The following is a 14,627-nucleotide window of genomic DNA, read 5'->3' as shown; positions in this document are numbered from 1 at the left end:
ATATTTCTAGTGGGATGGCAACAGGGAATCATTACCCATAAATAATGATTAGAGACCAACCAAGAAAAATCTAGTAAAACAGACATCTCTATGGTGACTTGGGACAAAGTTAGAGAAAAAACAACAACTGTCCTTTCTTCTTACCTGGCCAATGACTCAGGGTGACTGCTGAAGCCTGGCTGGGCTCTCTTTGTATCCAGGTCGCGCCGTGTGACACAGAACTGGGGCGACAGCTGGCTTCCGCTAATGTAGGATAATGGACCTCACGGTGTGTTGGCGAGACATCACAGCAGGTAGCGTTTACCTGTGTGGACACCACCTGAATAGAAAATGCCAGAGTGGCTTCACTGCCACGGCAAAAACATTCTATTAGACATACACCTGGGACTAAGTGGTAGCACCTCCTAAACGGTCTTCACTCAGTGCAATTGTCTCCGAAGTTGTTTAATGTGAAAACCATGGAAATCACTGCTGCCCAGAGAGAATCATGTTATGCTCCCTGACACCAAATGACCATGTGAATCATCTTAATTAGACAGAAAAGATAACATTGCTCTAATGTAGATTGGACTTACCTTTCCCGCTAGTCAATTCACTGGACCTTATTACCATGCTGGAAATGAATGCGAGAGATCAACATTGAGCCACATCCAACAAAGTGTGCTATTGGAGATGATTGATTCTATCAAAGCAAAATAATGCATACAACTGTGGTTGAGTGTTTCACATCAGGATTCTAAACTGATTCATAATGTTAATAGTCTACAAATAATACCTCCAATTTACTGTAGGTGACACTTTACGTCACTGATCATTATTGGTCTAAAAGGCAAGGATGCAGTCTTATTGAAATAGCCAGTCAGTGACAGCTTAGAAAAAAATACAATTATTTTCAGAATAAAGAGTAAAAATAGATAGCATCTTAATTGTCTCAGAGAGAAAATACGACTTCCAATCGTTCATTAGGCTTCGAGATGGTCTGGGAGGGAGAAAAAAATAAATTACAGGGTTTCCATAGCAACTGCACAGAAATGGAAAGGCCAGTGTGTGGGGAAAGTGCGGATTGATTGAGTTTGAAAACTGGTGGATCATTTTGTCACAGAATATATATTTAGTCTTTCTCCTCTTTAAAAAGGCTGGGAGAAGAATATTTTGACAAATGAAAACTGTTTTATGTTATTCCAGTGATTAAACCAGCCTTATAGATGACCATAACAAAGCTATTATCATTGTCATCCAACTTAAACCAATGTTAACCCATTATCCTGTCTGGAACAGCAAAACAGCCCCCCCAAGTCTATATAAACTAATTAACAAAACCACTTAATGTCAATTCAATTCCCACCTTTAGAGGTTGGACACAGAGTTAAAACCCAGTGCTACTGCTGTAGATGGGGACGCTGCTGATATTACAGAGTATTGATCTCAGATCCTTTGTCATGGCTCAATATAGTTAATCTATAAATCAATGAGACTGAACTGTCTGTGCATGCTTCGATTCCCCTCCAGGCCTTCCAAGACTGGTTTCTCTGCTCTTAGGGATTTTTCAAAGCACAACGATTCTATCATTCTAAATCCCTACTCCAAAGTGCATATATAAATATCCCTTTTTAATCACAGAGTTGTACTGCTAAGAGAAATGGTTTCTAACGAGAACTGATAAACACTGTTTATGCTCCTAATGGGACATGTACAATTAGAGGAATTAGACTGAGCAACCCTACGCTTTGAGTCAGGCATGTCCCATCAGTCAGAAGAAGTAGTCAAATCAGAAAATAATATAAATGTGTTAGGATGTGATAAGGAAAGAACGCAGGGGAGTCGCTAAGTTGAACAAATACCATAATACATGATTGATATTTGATAAAGTCACGCAATTGGGATTTACGTCTGAGGTCTACTTTAAAAGTGTATGTGATGGTTCCATTCAACACATTACTGGGAAGTGCTTTTAAGAGTATTTTTTTTTTAGACTATCTGCATAAGAAATGTTGTATTTAGAAAACTGCAAGTGTGCCACTTGGAATTGTAGTCAATAAACACAGGGTGAGAGAGTACTTCTACGACTACTAGTCAAGGCGAAGTCGAAATACATCTTCAATGTAGAGACACTTGGTATAGTTGTGCCTACTTCTCTATTGTAATCAATAAGCCTATGTATTTCCACATAGATTTGACAGTCACGGGTATTTATTGGGATGACTCATGTACTGGAGGGTAGTCACGAGCTGGCACAAAAACAGTCAATCTGATTTGAAACCTAACCCTAACCACACTGCTGACCTTATGCTTAACCATAAATTAAAGGGATACTTTGTGATTTTGGCAATGAGGCCCTTAAACTTCCAGTCATTGTGCTAAAGCTAGTTAGCATTGGTTCGTGAAACTACTTCTAACTTCCTTCATACTGGACAAAGTCATTAAAATGGTATCCAGAAGTTCATCTAACTCTGGGGAATTAGATAAAGTGCCTATTGCCAAAATCCCGAAGTATCCTTTAAAGACCAAAAAGCAATTTTTTGTACTTATTTAGCCAATTTTGACTTTGCAACTGGCCCATCTAGTGTAAATCCCTCAGTTCTGCCTCTAGGACAAGATTCATCCCAATAAACGTCAACGTGCGACATAGTCCTGCAGCGAGAGGAACCTTAGTCAATAGCTATACTAACCAAGCCAGGAGCAGAGCGATCAAGGTTGACCTGTCACTCAGAATCAACATAACAATGACTTCTCTCCACCAACAACACTCATCATTGTTGGTGTTAACATTACCAGAACGATGCCTCTGGAAACAGTCAATCAAGTATCTGGGGCTTGTTTGTCCCTTAATAGATTATTAAAATTGTGATTCATGTTCAGCAACATAAGAATTCCAAAAAACTGTACAAGATGGAAACTAGGCTACATGTTGTCTTGTCAACGGATTTAAATCTGTAACGACTGGAAAATTGCCTTCATGTCTTTAAGGCCAATTCCACCATTTTCAAAAAAAATTCATATCCAGAACAATACCAGTGTCTACATATGTGAAAACAACACATATCTACATTTTGTAGAAAAAAAAGTGAAAGTTCTACCCGATGACATTTTAAAAACAGTGATTTTCAAACACTACGAGATTCGGAGTGACGTGTGGAGAAAGAAGATACCCTCCCTCTGGACTCATTGCAGATTTTGAAAAGCAGTTTTTCTGCTTTCTTATCTTTTTTAACCACAGATCATAAAAACGTGCCATTTTCACATATGTAGACTCTGGTATGGTGCTGGAGATGAGTTTGAAAAGTGGCAGAATTGCCCTATAATAACCTTCAAACTACACTGAACAAAAATATTAAACGCAACATGTGTTAGTCCCATGTTTCATGAGCTGAAATAAAAGATCCTAGAAACTTTCCATATGCACAAAAAGCTTTTTCTCAAATTGTGTGCACAAATTTGTTTCCATCCCTGTTAATGAGCATTTCATTTTTGTCAAGATAATCCAGATGTGGCATATCAAGAAGCCTTAAACAGCATGATCATTACAGTGCACCTTGTGCTGGGGACAATAAAAGGCCACTCTAAAATGTGCAGTTTTGTCACAACACAATGCCAGATCTATCACGTTTTGAGGGAGCGTACAATTGGCATGCTGACTGCATGAACGTCCACCAGAGCTGTTACCAATGAATTAGGCAGTACGTCCAACCAGCCTCACAACCACAGACGGTATGGCGTCGTAAGGGCGAGCAGTTTGCTGCTGTCAACGTTGTGAACAGTGCCCCATGGTGGCGGTGGGGTTATGGTATGGTCAGGCATAAGCTATAGACAACAAACACATTTTACCGATGGCAATTTGAATGCACAGAGACACTGTGACGAGATCCTGAGGCCCTTTGCTGTGCCATTCATCTGCCGCCATCACCTCATATCCAGCAATTGAAGAGGAGTGGGACAACATTCCAGAGGCCACAATCAACAGCCTGATCAACTCTATGCAAAGGAGATACTGACTGGTTTTCTGATCCACGCCCCTACTTTTTTTTTTTTAAAGGTATATGTGACCAACAGATGCATTTCGGTATTCCCAGTCATGTAAAATCCATAGACTAGGGCCTTTTTAATTGATTTCAATTGACTGATTTCCTTCCGTAAACTAACTCAGTAAAATCTTTAAAATTGTTGCATGCTACGTTTATATTTTCGTTCAGTATATTTTGGCTTCGGAGAAGAGGCATATGCAAGCTTCATGCCTGGTCCTCGTCTGCAATGGCGCCTGATGACATTCCTCTGTCAGGAACCGCATTCTTCATTCTGATGAAAACACTTACGTGGATCGAGGGCAGATGCCCTGCAGTCATCCTTCTCAAACTTAAAAGTTAGCTTGCAATAATGGGATGACAAAACAAATCCCCATGCATTCTCCTCAGCCTGCCAGGCAGTGAGGTTTGAAGAGGCCTCCAGGCAGAAAACCATCCCCAGCTGATACCATAACAAATCGAGCAGGTGCCTCAGTGCAGGCGCTGTATACCTAACCCCAGAGGAAAACCCCAAAACCTGTGTGTTTGAAGGAGGCCGAAGGTGTGAATTAGTGCGAGTGTTGTGAAAAAAGACAGACAGCAGAGCAAAACACAAATGGCAGGTATCACCAGATGATACAGTTCTCAAAAAACCGGTTCAAAGCTGAATCATTTGAATTGCATGTCTTACCAGACACCTTTAGTCAAACAGCTTGGGATGAGGACTCATCCCAGGCTGTTTGAGCACACATAGTAACTGTACTACATTTGGTCAAGACAAGACAATATCCAAGATGGGTTTAATTTATAGCATTTTACAGAAAACATAACTGCGCCATAACGGAAAGAGACAAAGCTTTCTCAGCTTCTAACCAGGGAGGCAGGTGTAGACGTTTGCCATCCCGTTACCTCCTAAAGTTCCATTCTGAACACACAGTGTTTCACACTTCAGATCACAGCAGCAGCGTTTCACAGGCTGCCGGTCTGAGGGGAGAGAGGAGTAGCTATTACACAGAGATTAGAGGCGTGAAGCACAGGAGGTGGTCCAAGGAAGACATGCATTCACACACGCACACATTCATACAGCGCCTTCAGAACATATTCACACAACTCAACCTTTTCCACATTTTGCTGTGCTTCAGCCTGAATTTGAAAGGGACTAAACATATATTGGTCACTGGCCCACACACACACAACCCCATAATGTCAAAGTGGAATATTGTTTAGATCTTTATTTATTATTAAAAAACAAGAATAAGTATTCAACCTCTTATGGCAAACCTAAATAAGTTCAGGAATAAAAACTTGCTTAAGTCATTAGTTCAAAACAGAGTTTAAATGGCTGAGGATGGATCAACAACATTGTAGTTACTCCACAATACTAACCCAATTGACAGCATGAAAATAAGATGGTACAGAATAATATTGCAATAAGGCACTAAAGTAATACTGGGAAAAAAGTGGCAAAACAAGTCACTTTTTGTCCTGAATACAGTGTTATGTTTGGGGCAAATCCAATACAACATTACCGAGCACCATTCTCCATATTTTCAAGCATAGTGGTGGCTGCATAATTTTATGGATATGCTTGTTATCATTAAGGACTAGGGAGTTTCAGGACAAAAAAGAAAACGGAGCTATGCAGTCAAAATTATACAGGAAAGCCTGGTTCAGTGTGCTGTACCACTGGGTGATGAATTCACTTTTCAGAAGGACAGTAACCTAAAACACAAGGGCAAATCTACACTGGAGTTGCATACCAAGAAGAGAGCAAATGATCCTGAGTGGGCGAGTTACAGTTTTGACATAAATCTGCTTGAAAGTCTGTCAAGACTTGAAAATTGTTGTCTAGCAATGACCTACAACAAATTTGACAGAGCTTGAAGATTTAAAAAAAAATAATGGGCAATGATTGTACAATCCAGATGTGCAAATCTCTTAAGAGACCTTGCCAGAAAGACTCACAGCTGTAAGTACTGCCAAAGGTTATTCTAACATGCATTGATTCAGGGGTGTGAATTCTTATGTAAAAAACATTTGAATTTACATTTTATTAAACTGTCATTATGGGGTATTGTGTTTAGATGGATGAGATGTTTGTTATTTATTTTGTCCATTTTTAATTCAGGCTCTAACAAAACATTTTCACAAAGGGGTGTGAATATTTTCTGAAGGCACTGTATGCTGCTGTTCCGCTACATCAGAAGAAATAAAGCACCATTGGTTTTGAGGTGCTAATAAAAGGAAGTGAAACTATTTACTTGTTGTGAAGCGCCATAAACCGATTAGGCTGAGCCCCTTCTCGAAACAGAAACTTCTGTAGAGAGAGCAATGCTCCACCCCATCAATGCTGACTTAAATGAAGAACAAGCTTGAAAAATTTAGAAAATAAAATAAATAATAAAAATGGGCAGACATTGCACATACCAGGTGTGGAAAGCTCTTAGACTTACCAGAGAGACTCACAGATGTAATCACTGAGAGATACTTAAGTAAATGAGATTTCAGTATTTCATTTAATACATTTTAAACAATTTTTCAGAACGTTTTCACTTTGTCATTATAGAGTGTAGATGGATGAAACAAAACATATTTAATCAATTTTGAATTCAGGCTGTAATAAAATATGGAATAAGTTGAGGGGTATGAACACTTTTTTTAATGGACCGTACATCTGAGGAACTATAGGTACAGGTTTACAGTATGAGAGATTAACATAATAATTACAATAACCTACAGGGTGAATTGCATCTCAGGTTTGTAACTTCTCATTACCAATGATAACACACAAGGTAGCACTCAGTTCAACATGGCATAAGACAGTGATCATCTGGACTGAATCTCAACATTTCATTGACAACAGGAACATACAGAATATTAGAAACCAAAAGGTAACCATACAATCCTGTAGAAGGCATAGAAATAAAAAAGTACTGCACTACCGTGGCCAGTTTATTAGGTACACCACACCATTCACGATAATGGTTCACTCCTACAGTGAGTCACGTGGCTTGCTATATAAAGCAGGCAGACAGGTATCGAGGCGTTCAGAAACTGTTCGATTGAACATTAGAATGGGCAAAACGAGTGATCTAAGAGACGTGGTATGATCGTCAGTGCCAGGCGCATCGGTTCCAGTATCTCAGAAACGAGAATGATGCGACAAACAAAAAACATCCAGTGAGCGGCAGTCCTGTGGGCGAAAACAGCTTGTTGATGAGAGGTCGAATGAGAACGACAAGAATTGTGCGAGCTGACAAGCGGGCCACAAACAGGCAAATAACGGTGCAGTACAACAACGGCATCTCGGAATTAACAACTTGTCGGTCCTCGTCACAGATGGGCCATTGCACCAGACGACCACACCAGGTTCCTTTCAGATCAGCTAAAAACAAGAAGAAGTGGCTCCAGTGGGCACTCGATCACCAACACTGGACAACTGAAGAGTGGAAGAACTTTGCCTGGTCCAACTAATCCCGGGTCCTGTTGCGTCATGCTGATGGCAGAGTCAGCATATGGCGTAAATAGCATGAGTCCATGGCCCCAACCTGCCTGGTGTCAACGGTATAGGCTGGTGGCGGTGGTATAATGGTGTAGGGAATGTTTTCCTGGCACCCGTTAGGTCCCTTGATACCAATTGAGCTACGTTTTCCATGAACCCAAGAATTTGGACTGGCCATTTAGTGTGCATGTCAATGCATTGCAAGCCTAAATTAGTGGCTGTGTCTCTAGGAGGGCAGCTACATCTCCTTCAAGCTGTACCTGGGTTAGGCTCTGGGTCAACCTGCGATAGCGCTCCACGCCCACCAGGGGGCTCAACTGCCTCCTGCTCCTCTCCTTGTCCCGCTGCCACTCCTCCCTGCACCTCTGGAGTCCCTCAGCAGAGCCTGGATCAGGGGGCTCCATCTTCTTCACTCCACTGCTCTTCTTCACCTCCTCCATCTCCTCTTCCTCACCATGGAGCAAAGATGACACGCCCTGTTTGAGTGACAGTACCTCTTTCTCCAGGGAATGGGCCAGTCGTGGTACCGTCCCGTCTCCTCCCCCCTGCCTGAGGCGCAGTATGGAGCATGATGCTGGCAGGAAACCAAACAGGGAGTCGAGGAACTGCAGCACCTTGAACTGGCTACAGGTGAACAATTATGTAAATATCATGAGAGCTATATATGTATTATTTGTGTTTAATCTGTATTGAAACGTACTATACCATTGAAGTATTACAGCGCCATTAAATGTTCCAGTATATTTGGATTAAGGTACATTCATGCATGGCCCACCACTAAGTAATTTAATCACTCGTGGATAATTTCCTAATTCGTTGAACATATCAAACGGCATTGTAAGCAAAGATTAGCTACCTGCAGTGGACGGATAATTCTCCCTGGAAAGGTGTTTTGTGCCGCCAGTGAAACAGCATGACAGCAGATGGCCCAGCAGGATTGGCCAGTAGGTAGTGTGGGCTGATCTCTAGCCTCTCACAGGGAATGCTTGTCTGGATCCAGCCAGCCACATCACACAGGGTGTGGTCAGGAGAGTGGATCAGGAAGGTCCAGGCATCCAGCACAGCCAATAGGCTAAGCAGGTCTTCTCTAGCCTCATCTAGAGAGACAGGAAAGAAAATAGAATGCAATAGAATAGTGAACACACTACATACATACTGTATTAACTGTTTATTCAATGAGTAAGCAACACTATAACACTGTTAAGAAAAGACGTGAAGATGTCCACACAGAAACGACTATCAATTATCATAAAGGGAGTTACAGAGCTCTTACTTATTAACCATCCACTGATATAAAGTGTCACAGTTTTACCTGTTGTGAGTTGACTGTTGGTCATCAGCTGGCGGTGGTGTTTGACCTGAATATCAATTTGGATTTGACCGCACTGGACCACTGTTGGTCCTGGAGCGGTTACAGAGGCCGAAGATCCCTGTCTGTGGACATAATGGAGCATAATGGGGCATTTGACACTGCCAGAGGTCAGCAGAGGGGTCAGGTCAGTCATAGCGGTCACTGCCAGTCGGTGTGTGGCACGGGCTCCGCTGGCAACGGTCCGCCTGCTCCTCTTAGCCGCTGGCTCTGGGTGAGAGTAGGGAGACGGGGGGCTGGGTGTGGAGGGGCTGGGTGTGGGGAACCAGGACGCTTGGCTGTGGGTCTGGATGACTGCAGGCGTCTGGCTCTGGCCTCTCTCTCTCAGGATGGATAAAGTAACACTCTCCGCTGAGCTGGAACAAAAATATATACTGAACAAAAATGTAAAATGCAACAATATCAAACATTTTATGAAGTTACAGTTCATATGAGGAAAGCAGTCAATTGAAATAAATTCATTAGGTCCCTAATCTATGGATTTCAAATGACTGGGAATACAGATATGCATCTGTTGGTCACAGATACCTTAAAATAAACAGGCCTCACAATGAGCCTCAGGAGCACGTCATTGGTATTTCTGTGCATTAAAAATGCCATTGATCAAATGTAATTGTGTTCGTAGCTTATGCCTGCCCATACCATGACCCCACCATGGGGCACTCTTCACAACATTGACATCAGCAAACTGCTTGCCCACATGACGCCATACACATGGTCTGCAGTTATGAGGCTGGTTGGAAGTACTGCTAAGTTCTCTAAAATGATGTTGAGGCGGCTTATGGTAGAGAAGTGAACATTAAATTCTCTGCCAACAGTTCTGATGGACATTTCTGCAATCAGCATGCGAATTGCACGCTCCCTCAACATCTGTAGCGTTGTGTGACAAAACTGCACATCAGTGTCCTTTTACTGCCCCCAGCACAAGGTGCACCTGTGTAATATAAATTCTGTTTAATCAGCTTCTTCATATGCCACACTTGTCAGGTGGATGGATTATCTTGGCAAAGGAGAAACACTAACAGGGATGTAAACAAAATTGTGCACAATATTTTTGAGAAATAAGCTTCTCGTGTGTATGGAACATTTCTGGAATCTTTAATTTCAGCTCATGAAACAAGGGACCAACACTTTACATGTTGCGTTTATTATTTTGTTCAGTGTATAACACGTCAGTAACAATCCCTTGGACACAGTAGGCTGCTGAACAGGGAATCAAATACATTTAGCATTAATGAAGTGAGTGAGCGAATAAATGAAAGACCAAAAGAATGCATGAAAGAACAAACAGATGAGTGATCTCAAACTGTCTGGAAAGCCTATGTACTACTTGAGCTGTACCAGTGCCATGTTAACCCACAGCAGCAGCACTGAGGGCCCCCAAGCAATTCCACCATAAGGATGATATTCTCCATCCTCAAGACATGCGCCCAAGTTAAAACAGAACAGGTGGCGCAACTTGGACTCTTGATTGCTCTGCGCTCCCACAGAAACCGCTCTGAGGGCTGTTGGAGAGTATGTTGCCATGGTGACCAGATAGAAATTACTCTACAGCAGCCACATGCCTCAAAGTCTGGAGAGTTATCGCCCGAGAGAGTAAGACTGGCTCCTAAAAGTAGCTCTTCTTCAGGCGGCTGAGGCAAGGCAACAGGGTGGAAGGGAAGACATTATTGATGTCCCTTCAGTCTTGCTTTGAGTGCACTTCACAGGCATAAACAGCATTTGATGTTACGTTTGTTTTCTATATGTCCTCATAAATGCTATCATGATCTAAGTTGTATAAGTTCTGTGATATTAACTAGGTTTCCATCTCACTTTTTATGCGAGTGTTGACAAACCAAAATACGCTAGACAAGCTGGAATCTTTTTGTGTCGGTACAATTAATTTTGCGAGAAATGGTGGTGGAAACGCCTTTATGCACACATATTGATACAATAACATCATATCGAAGTAAAATTGGAGTTACGCGATATTTTGTGTGATCCTCTCACTACAACTCGGGAAAGCATGCAGTTTATTAAGCTACAGATGAAATAAATGATGAAGCTCACAGAGTAGTGAAAGTACACAGCGATGAGCTTGATGCTCTTTTCCAATATTCTGGTGACATTATGATCTACGCTTGGCTGTCGTTTGACATAATAATCATCTTATCGTGTAGGCCAGAGATTCCCAACCAATGGGTACTTGAGAAGATTTGAGATCATAGGACTACTGGTAAAATGCATGAGGGGGTAACCCCTAGCAGAGCAAAATTCAGTTGGTGGTACAGTAACGGACAAAGGTTTGGAACCACTGATGTAGGCTATACCTTCACTACATGTGCAAGCTGTTGCTAGAGCGCACGTGCCAAGGCCAGAGTGGGAACATTCTCTATTTAAAAAGACAACATGTTTTGTGACAAAACCATCAGTAGAATTGAAAATGCGATGGAGACCCTTTTTCCCCCCTCTCTCGGTACATGGGAATTTAACCGCAAAAGTAATTTATGTGCATTAAGTCATCACTGCCTTTTGTCCGCAAAAAGTCAATTGGATGACACCACATCTTAAATGTGAAAATGCGCATATTGTTTTAAGCGTATGCAGATTTTACAATATTTGTCACCAATTGGATTGAAACCTAGCTAGTGAGACAAATGTCCGGAGGGGAAACATTGTCTTTCGGGTGTGATTTAAGTGAGTGGATTTAAAGATCAATATTCTGGCAGTTTTTATTTATTTTTTATCTCTTGTCTTTTGGTTGGGGGAATTGCTTGTTGGTAGGTAAAGAAATCTGGTCAGCCACTGTGGGATCTAACATCTGGTCAGTGGCTTTCACCAGGAACCATGCTTGACTGAGCCCATTAACACATACTATCATTACTTTAACACTGCCGCTATCATTACCACGCCCTCAGCTCCATAAAATTAAGATATCAATAAAATTAGAAGCTGCAAAATTCACTAATAACAATTGATGTTCAATGATACGTAGCTGAGGAAAATAAGATGCAATGTTCATAGGGCTCTCAAACGAGCTCACATGACAGTGAAAATATCAACTGATATAGACAGAGAAGTATATTTACATGGCACTCTCTGTGGATAGTATCACGCCCACAATCAAGCGGTCTTCAATGACACGGTGCCAAAGATTGTCCACTAGAGGTGGTGGCATCACCGGCATAACCTGCCTCTTCTCATGAATGGCCTCGTCCTCTGGCTCATCTTCCCATAGAGAAACAAGGCCTTCCTGTTAGAGAGGATCAAAGACTACCATCAACACCAATATGATAACAGTCACATACATCTGGCATATATTGAATTGTCATATAAGAAAGATCATGATAATGTGAGAATGATCATGATAATGTAAGAAAAATAAGTGTGACTAGGCTAATGACAATCACCTGCTCTGTCTGGGTGAGAATGTGTTCTCTTCCCGAGACCAGGTCTGTGAGGGCTTGGACTGACTGGCGTAGAACCCTCTCCTTCACCCTCACATCGCTCTGAAGATCCTGGAGCAAGGTCAGGCCACTCTAAAGAAACACAACATAGTGGAAAATAGCAACATCTTGGATAAACTGGAATATTGTTGCATCTGGACAATACACTCCAAACATGACAACTGTTAAATCATTTATACATTGTTCTCATTAGCACCCAAATACACAACTACAGAATAACAGCTGTTATGTTGTTCTCCTGAATGTAATAATATACCTGTAGTCTGGACTGTAGAGCTTGGACAGTTAGGAGGTAGTTCTCCTGAGCGGTGTCAGATGCCTGCTGTCCTTCACTGCTCTCCTGTTCATGCTGAAACATACAACAATCTTTAAAGATCAGAATAGTACCTTTAGGCATTTGGTTTACAAAACACCAGATATGAACCTTGTTACATACAACATTTAGGGGTATAAATTGGGTGTTATAAAACTGGTAAAGAAGAACAAATAGTAGTGTCTCACAGAATAGGTTTCCCCACAGAGATCTGTGATGAGGAAAAGATCCACTGGATCCACAGGAGGGCTCTGGCTTCCAAAGACCAGCAGCATCTGATCTGTTCCACAGCTCAAAAAGTCATCCACATGTAGGGAGGTCACACCTGACCAGCATGATGCTACCTGAGGGAGACAGAACAGGGCCATGAGAATTTTACAGTAAGCACGATAGCTCACCCAAAATAGCAGAACAATACCTGAAAAGTATCTTTCCACACTGCACAGACATGTCCATCGTTGAAATAGATGGCAAACAGACATCCATTGCGTCCAGTGTTGACCATCTGAATGTGTTGAGGTTCTTCAAAGGGAAGCAGACATACCTCAATGGGAATGCCGTTCTCAAAATAAACCAACTGCTTTTTACTGGTCGCTGCCACCACAGTTGATTTCAACACACTGTTCACCTCTTCAGCAGAGATCACAAATACACACTGTGTGATGGAACTATAGGCATGAGGTAAGATCAGATCTGCATTAAATACTTGTCCGTCCTCTACAAAATACCCCATGGTTTTGCTCCCGCCTGGAGCGTCCAACTGATCTTTCAGGCATTCTTTTGATTGTGTTTGGTAACCTAGTATGAATATTTTTCTTTTGTTGAGAGGAAACTCAACAATACAATTCAGAGAGAGCTTGATAGGTATTTGTCTAACTTCACCTGCCTGCAGTGACGTGTAGAAGACAATACCAGCATGGCTCCATAATACGGTAGGGCCTTGCAAGATAGTAACATTGTCTTTCATTCGGTATGGCAGTTTAAACTCCATATGTGGCTCTAATCTATTTGAGATGCTCAGAGTGAGAAGGCTGTACTTGAAGACATTTCCCTTCTTGCTCTGTATCAGTAAAATGCATGGCGAAGTGACTCTGTTTTTCACATGTAGGGCAAAGGTGCATGCCACTATATCAATATTAGATGAACTCTTTCTGTTGATGACGGCCATACCACCATTCCCCTTTAAGAAAGTGCAGCCATCCCGTTGAAATGTCAGTCTGCTGAAAGCCAATTCTGACCCTCTTCGACTTTCGCCATCTCTGGGATTCGGGAGTTTGCACTGAAATGTGAGAATATCACCATGGAAGGAGAGCAGCTTCGTGTGTTTGGGACTGTCATGTGTCATTGTGGTACTTTTATCCACAGTAGGATGAGTTCAGCAGGTGCCCTCTGTGTCCCCTCTTCGTCACCTGAAAAGTATATGCACATGACTCTTGTTGAGTTTAGCTTGTCTAGCTAGCGTTACCTAAGTTAGCTTAATCAGCTGACTGAAATGCTCAGCTGGTGTACTGTAGTTATAGTAGCCAGTTACTGTAACGTTAGCTAGTTACTTGCACTAAACCCTAAAATTGCACCTAACAAAGTTAGTAGTTAACGAGCTAGCTACGTGATTTCGATATACAATTATGAAAGATGAACCGGTGATGCTTACCTGCAGTTATGGGGCAAAAGTTTGTCAAATAGTTAGCTATCAAATATTCACTGTCAAAACATCGCGCCAGCACTCAGTCAAGGTGCCCTTAATTCATGTCGCCTGCGTAGAAGATGGGTGGAGTGTTTCATGGCCAAATACCAAAATGGTTGATGTAGTTGTGTGTATATATATATATATATATATATATATATATATATATATATATATATATATATATAAATATATAATTCATATAAATATATATATATATATAATGTTATAAAAGTCTCATATAAAGTCCTCAATCTTACAAGTGCATCCGGCGAAGCACGTGACCCATATCTAACGCTTTCAATTACGTAA

At 41.6% G+C, this 14,627-nt stretch overlaps 1 protein-coding gene across 1 annotated transcript; it reads right to left on the bottom strand.

Annotated features, from left to right (window-relative positions):
* Positions 1-4,781: 4,781 nt before the first annotated feature.
* fancb (FA complementation group B) lies at positions 4,782-14,426 on the bottom strand. The gene is made up of 9 exons (XM_064976478.1): positions 14,283-14,426; positions 13,050-14,040; positions 12,820-12,975; positions 12,575-12,667; positions 12,262-12,390; positions 11,941-12,104; positions 8,813-9,225; positions 8,357-8,597; positions 4,782-8,124 (listed from the first exon to the last, which is right to left on the bottom strand). Exons 2-9 carry the CDS (start codon positions 13,974-13,976, stop codon positions 7,707-7,709), a joined length of 2,541 nt encoding a protein of 846 aa, XP_064832550.1. The 5' UTR covers positions 13,977-14,040; positions 14,283-14,426; the 3' UTR covers positions 4,782-7,706.
* Positions 14,427-14,627: the final 201 nt, after the last annotated feature.

Source organism: Oncorhynchus masou, chromosome 10, assembly GCF_036934945.1.
Source record: "Oncorhynchus masou masou isolate Uvic2021 chromosome 10, UVic_Omas_1.1, whole genome shotgun sequence".
In the NCBI taxonomy this organism is placed as follows: Eukaryota; Metazoa; Chordata; class Actinopteri; order Salmoniformes; family Salmonidae; genus Oncorhynchus; species Oncorhynchus masou.
The sequence above is the reverse complement of the archived record's forward strand: the minus strand, read 5'-3'. Positions and strand labels throughout refer to the sequence as shown.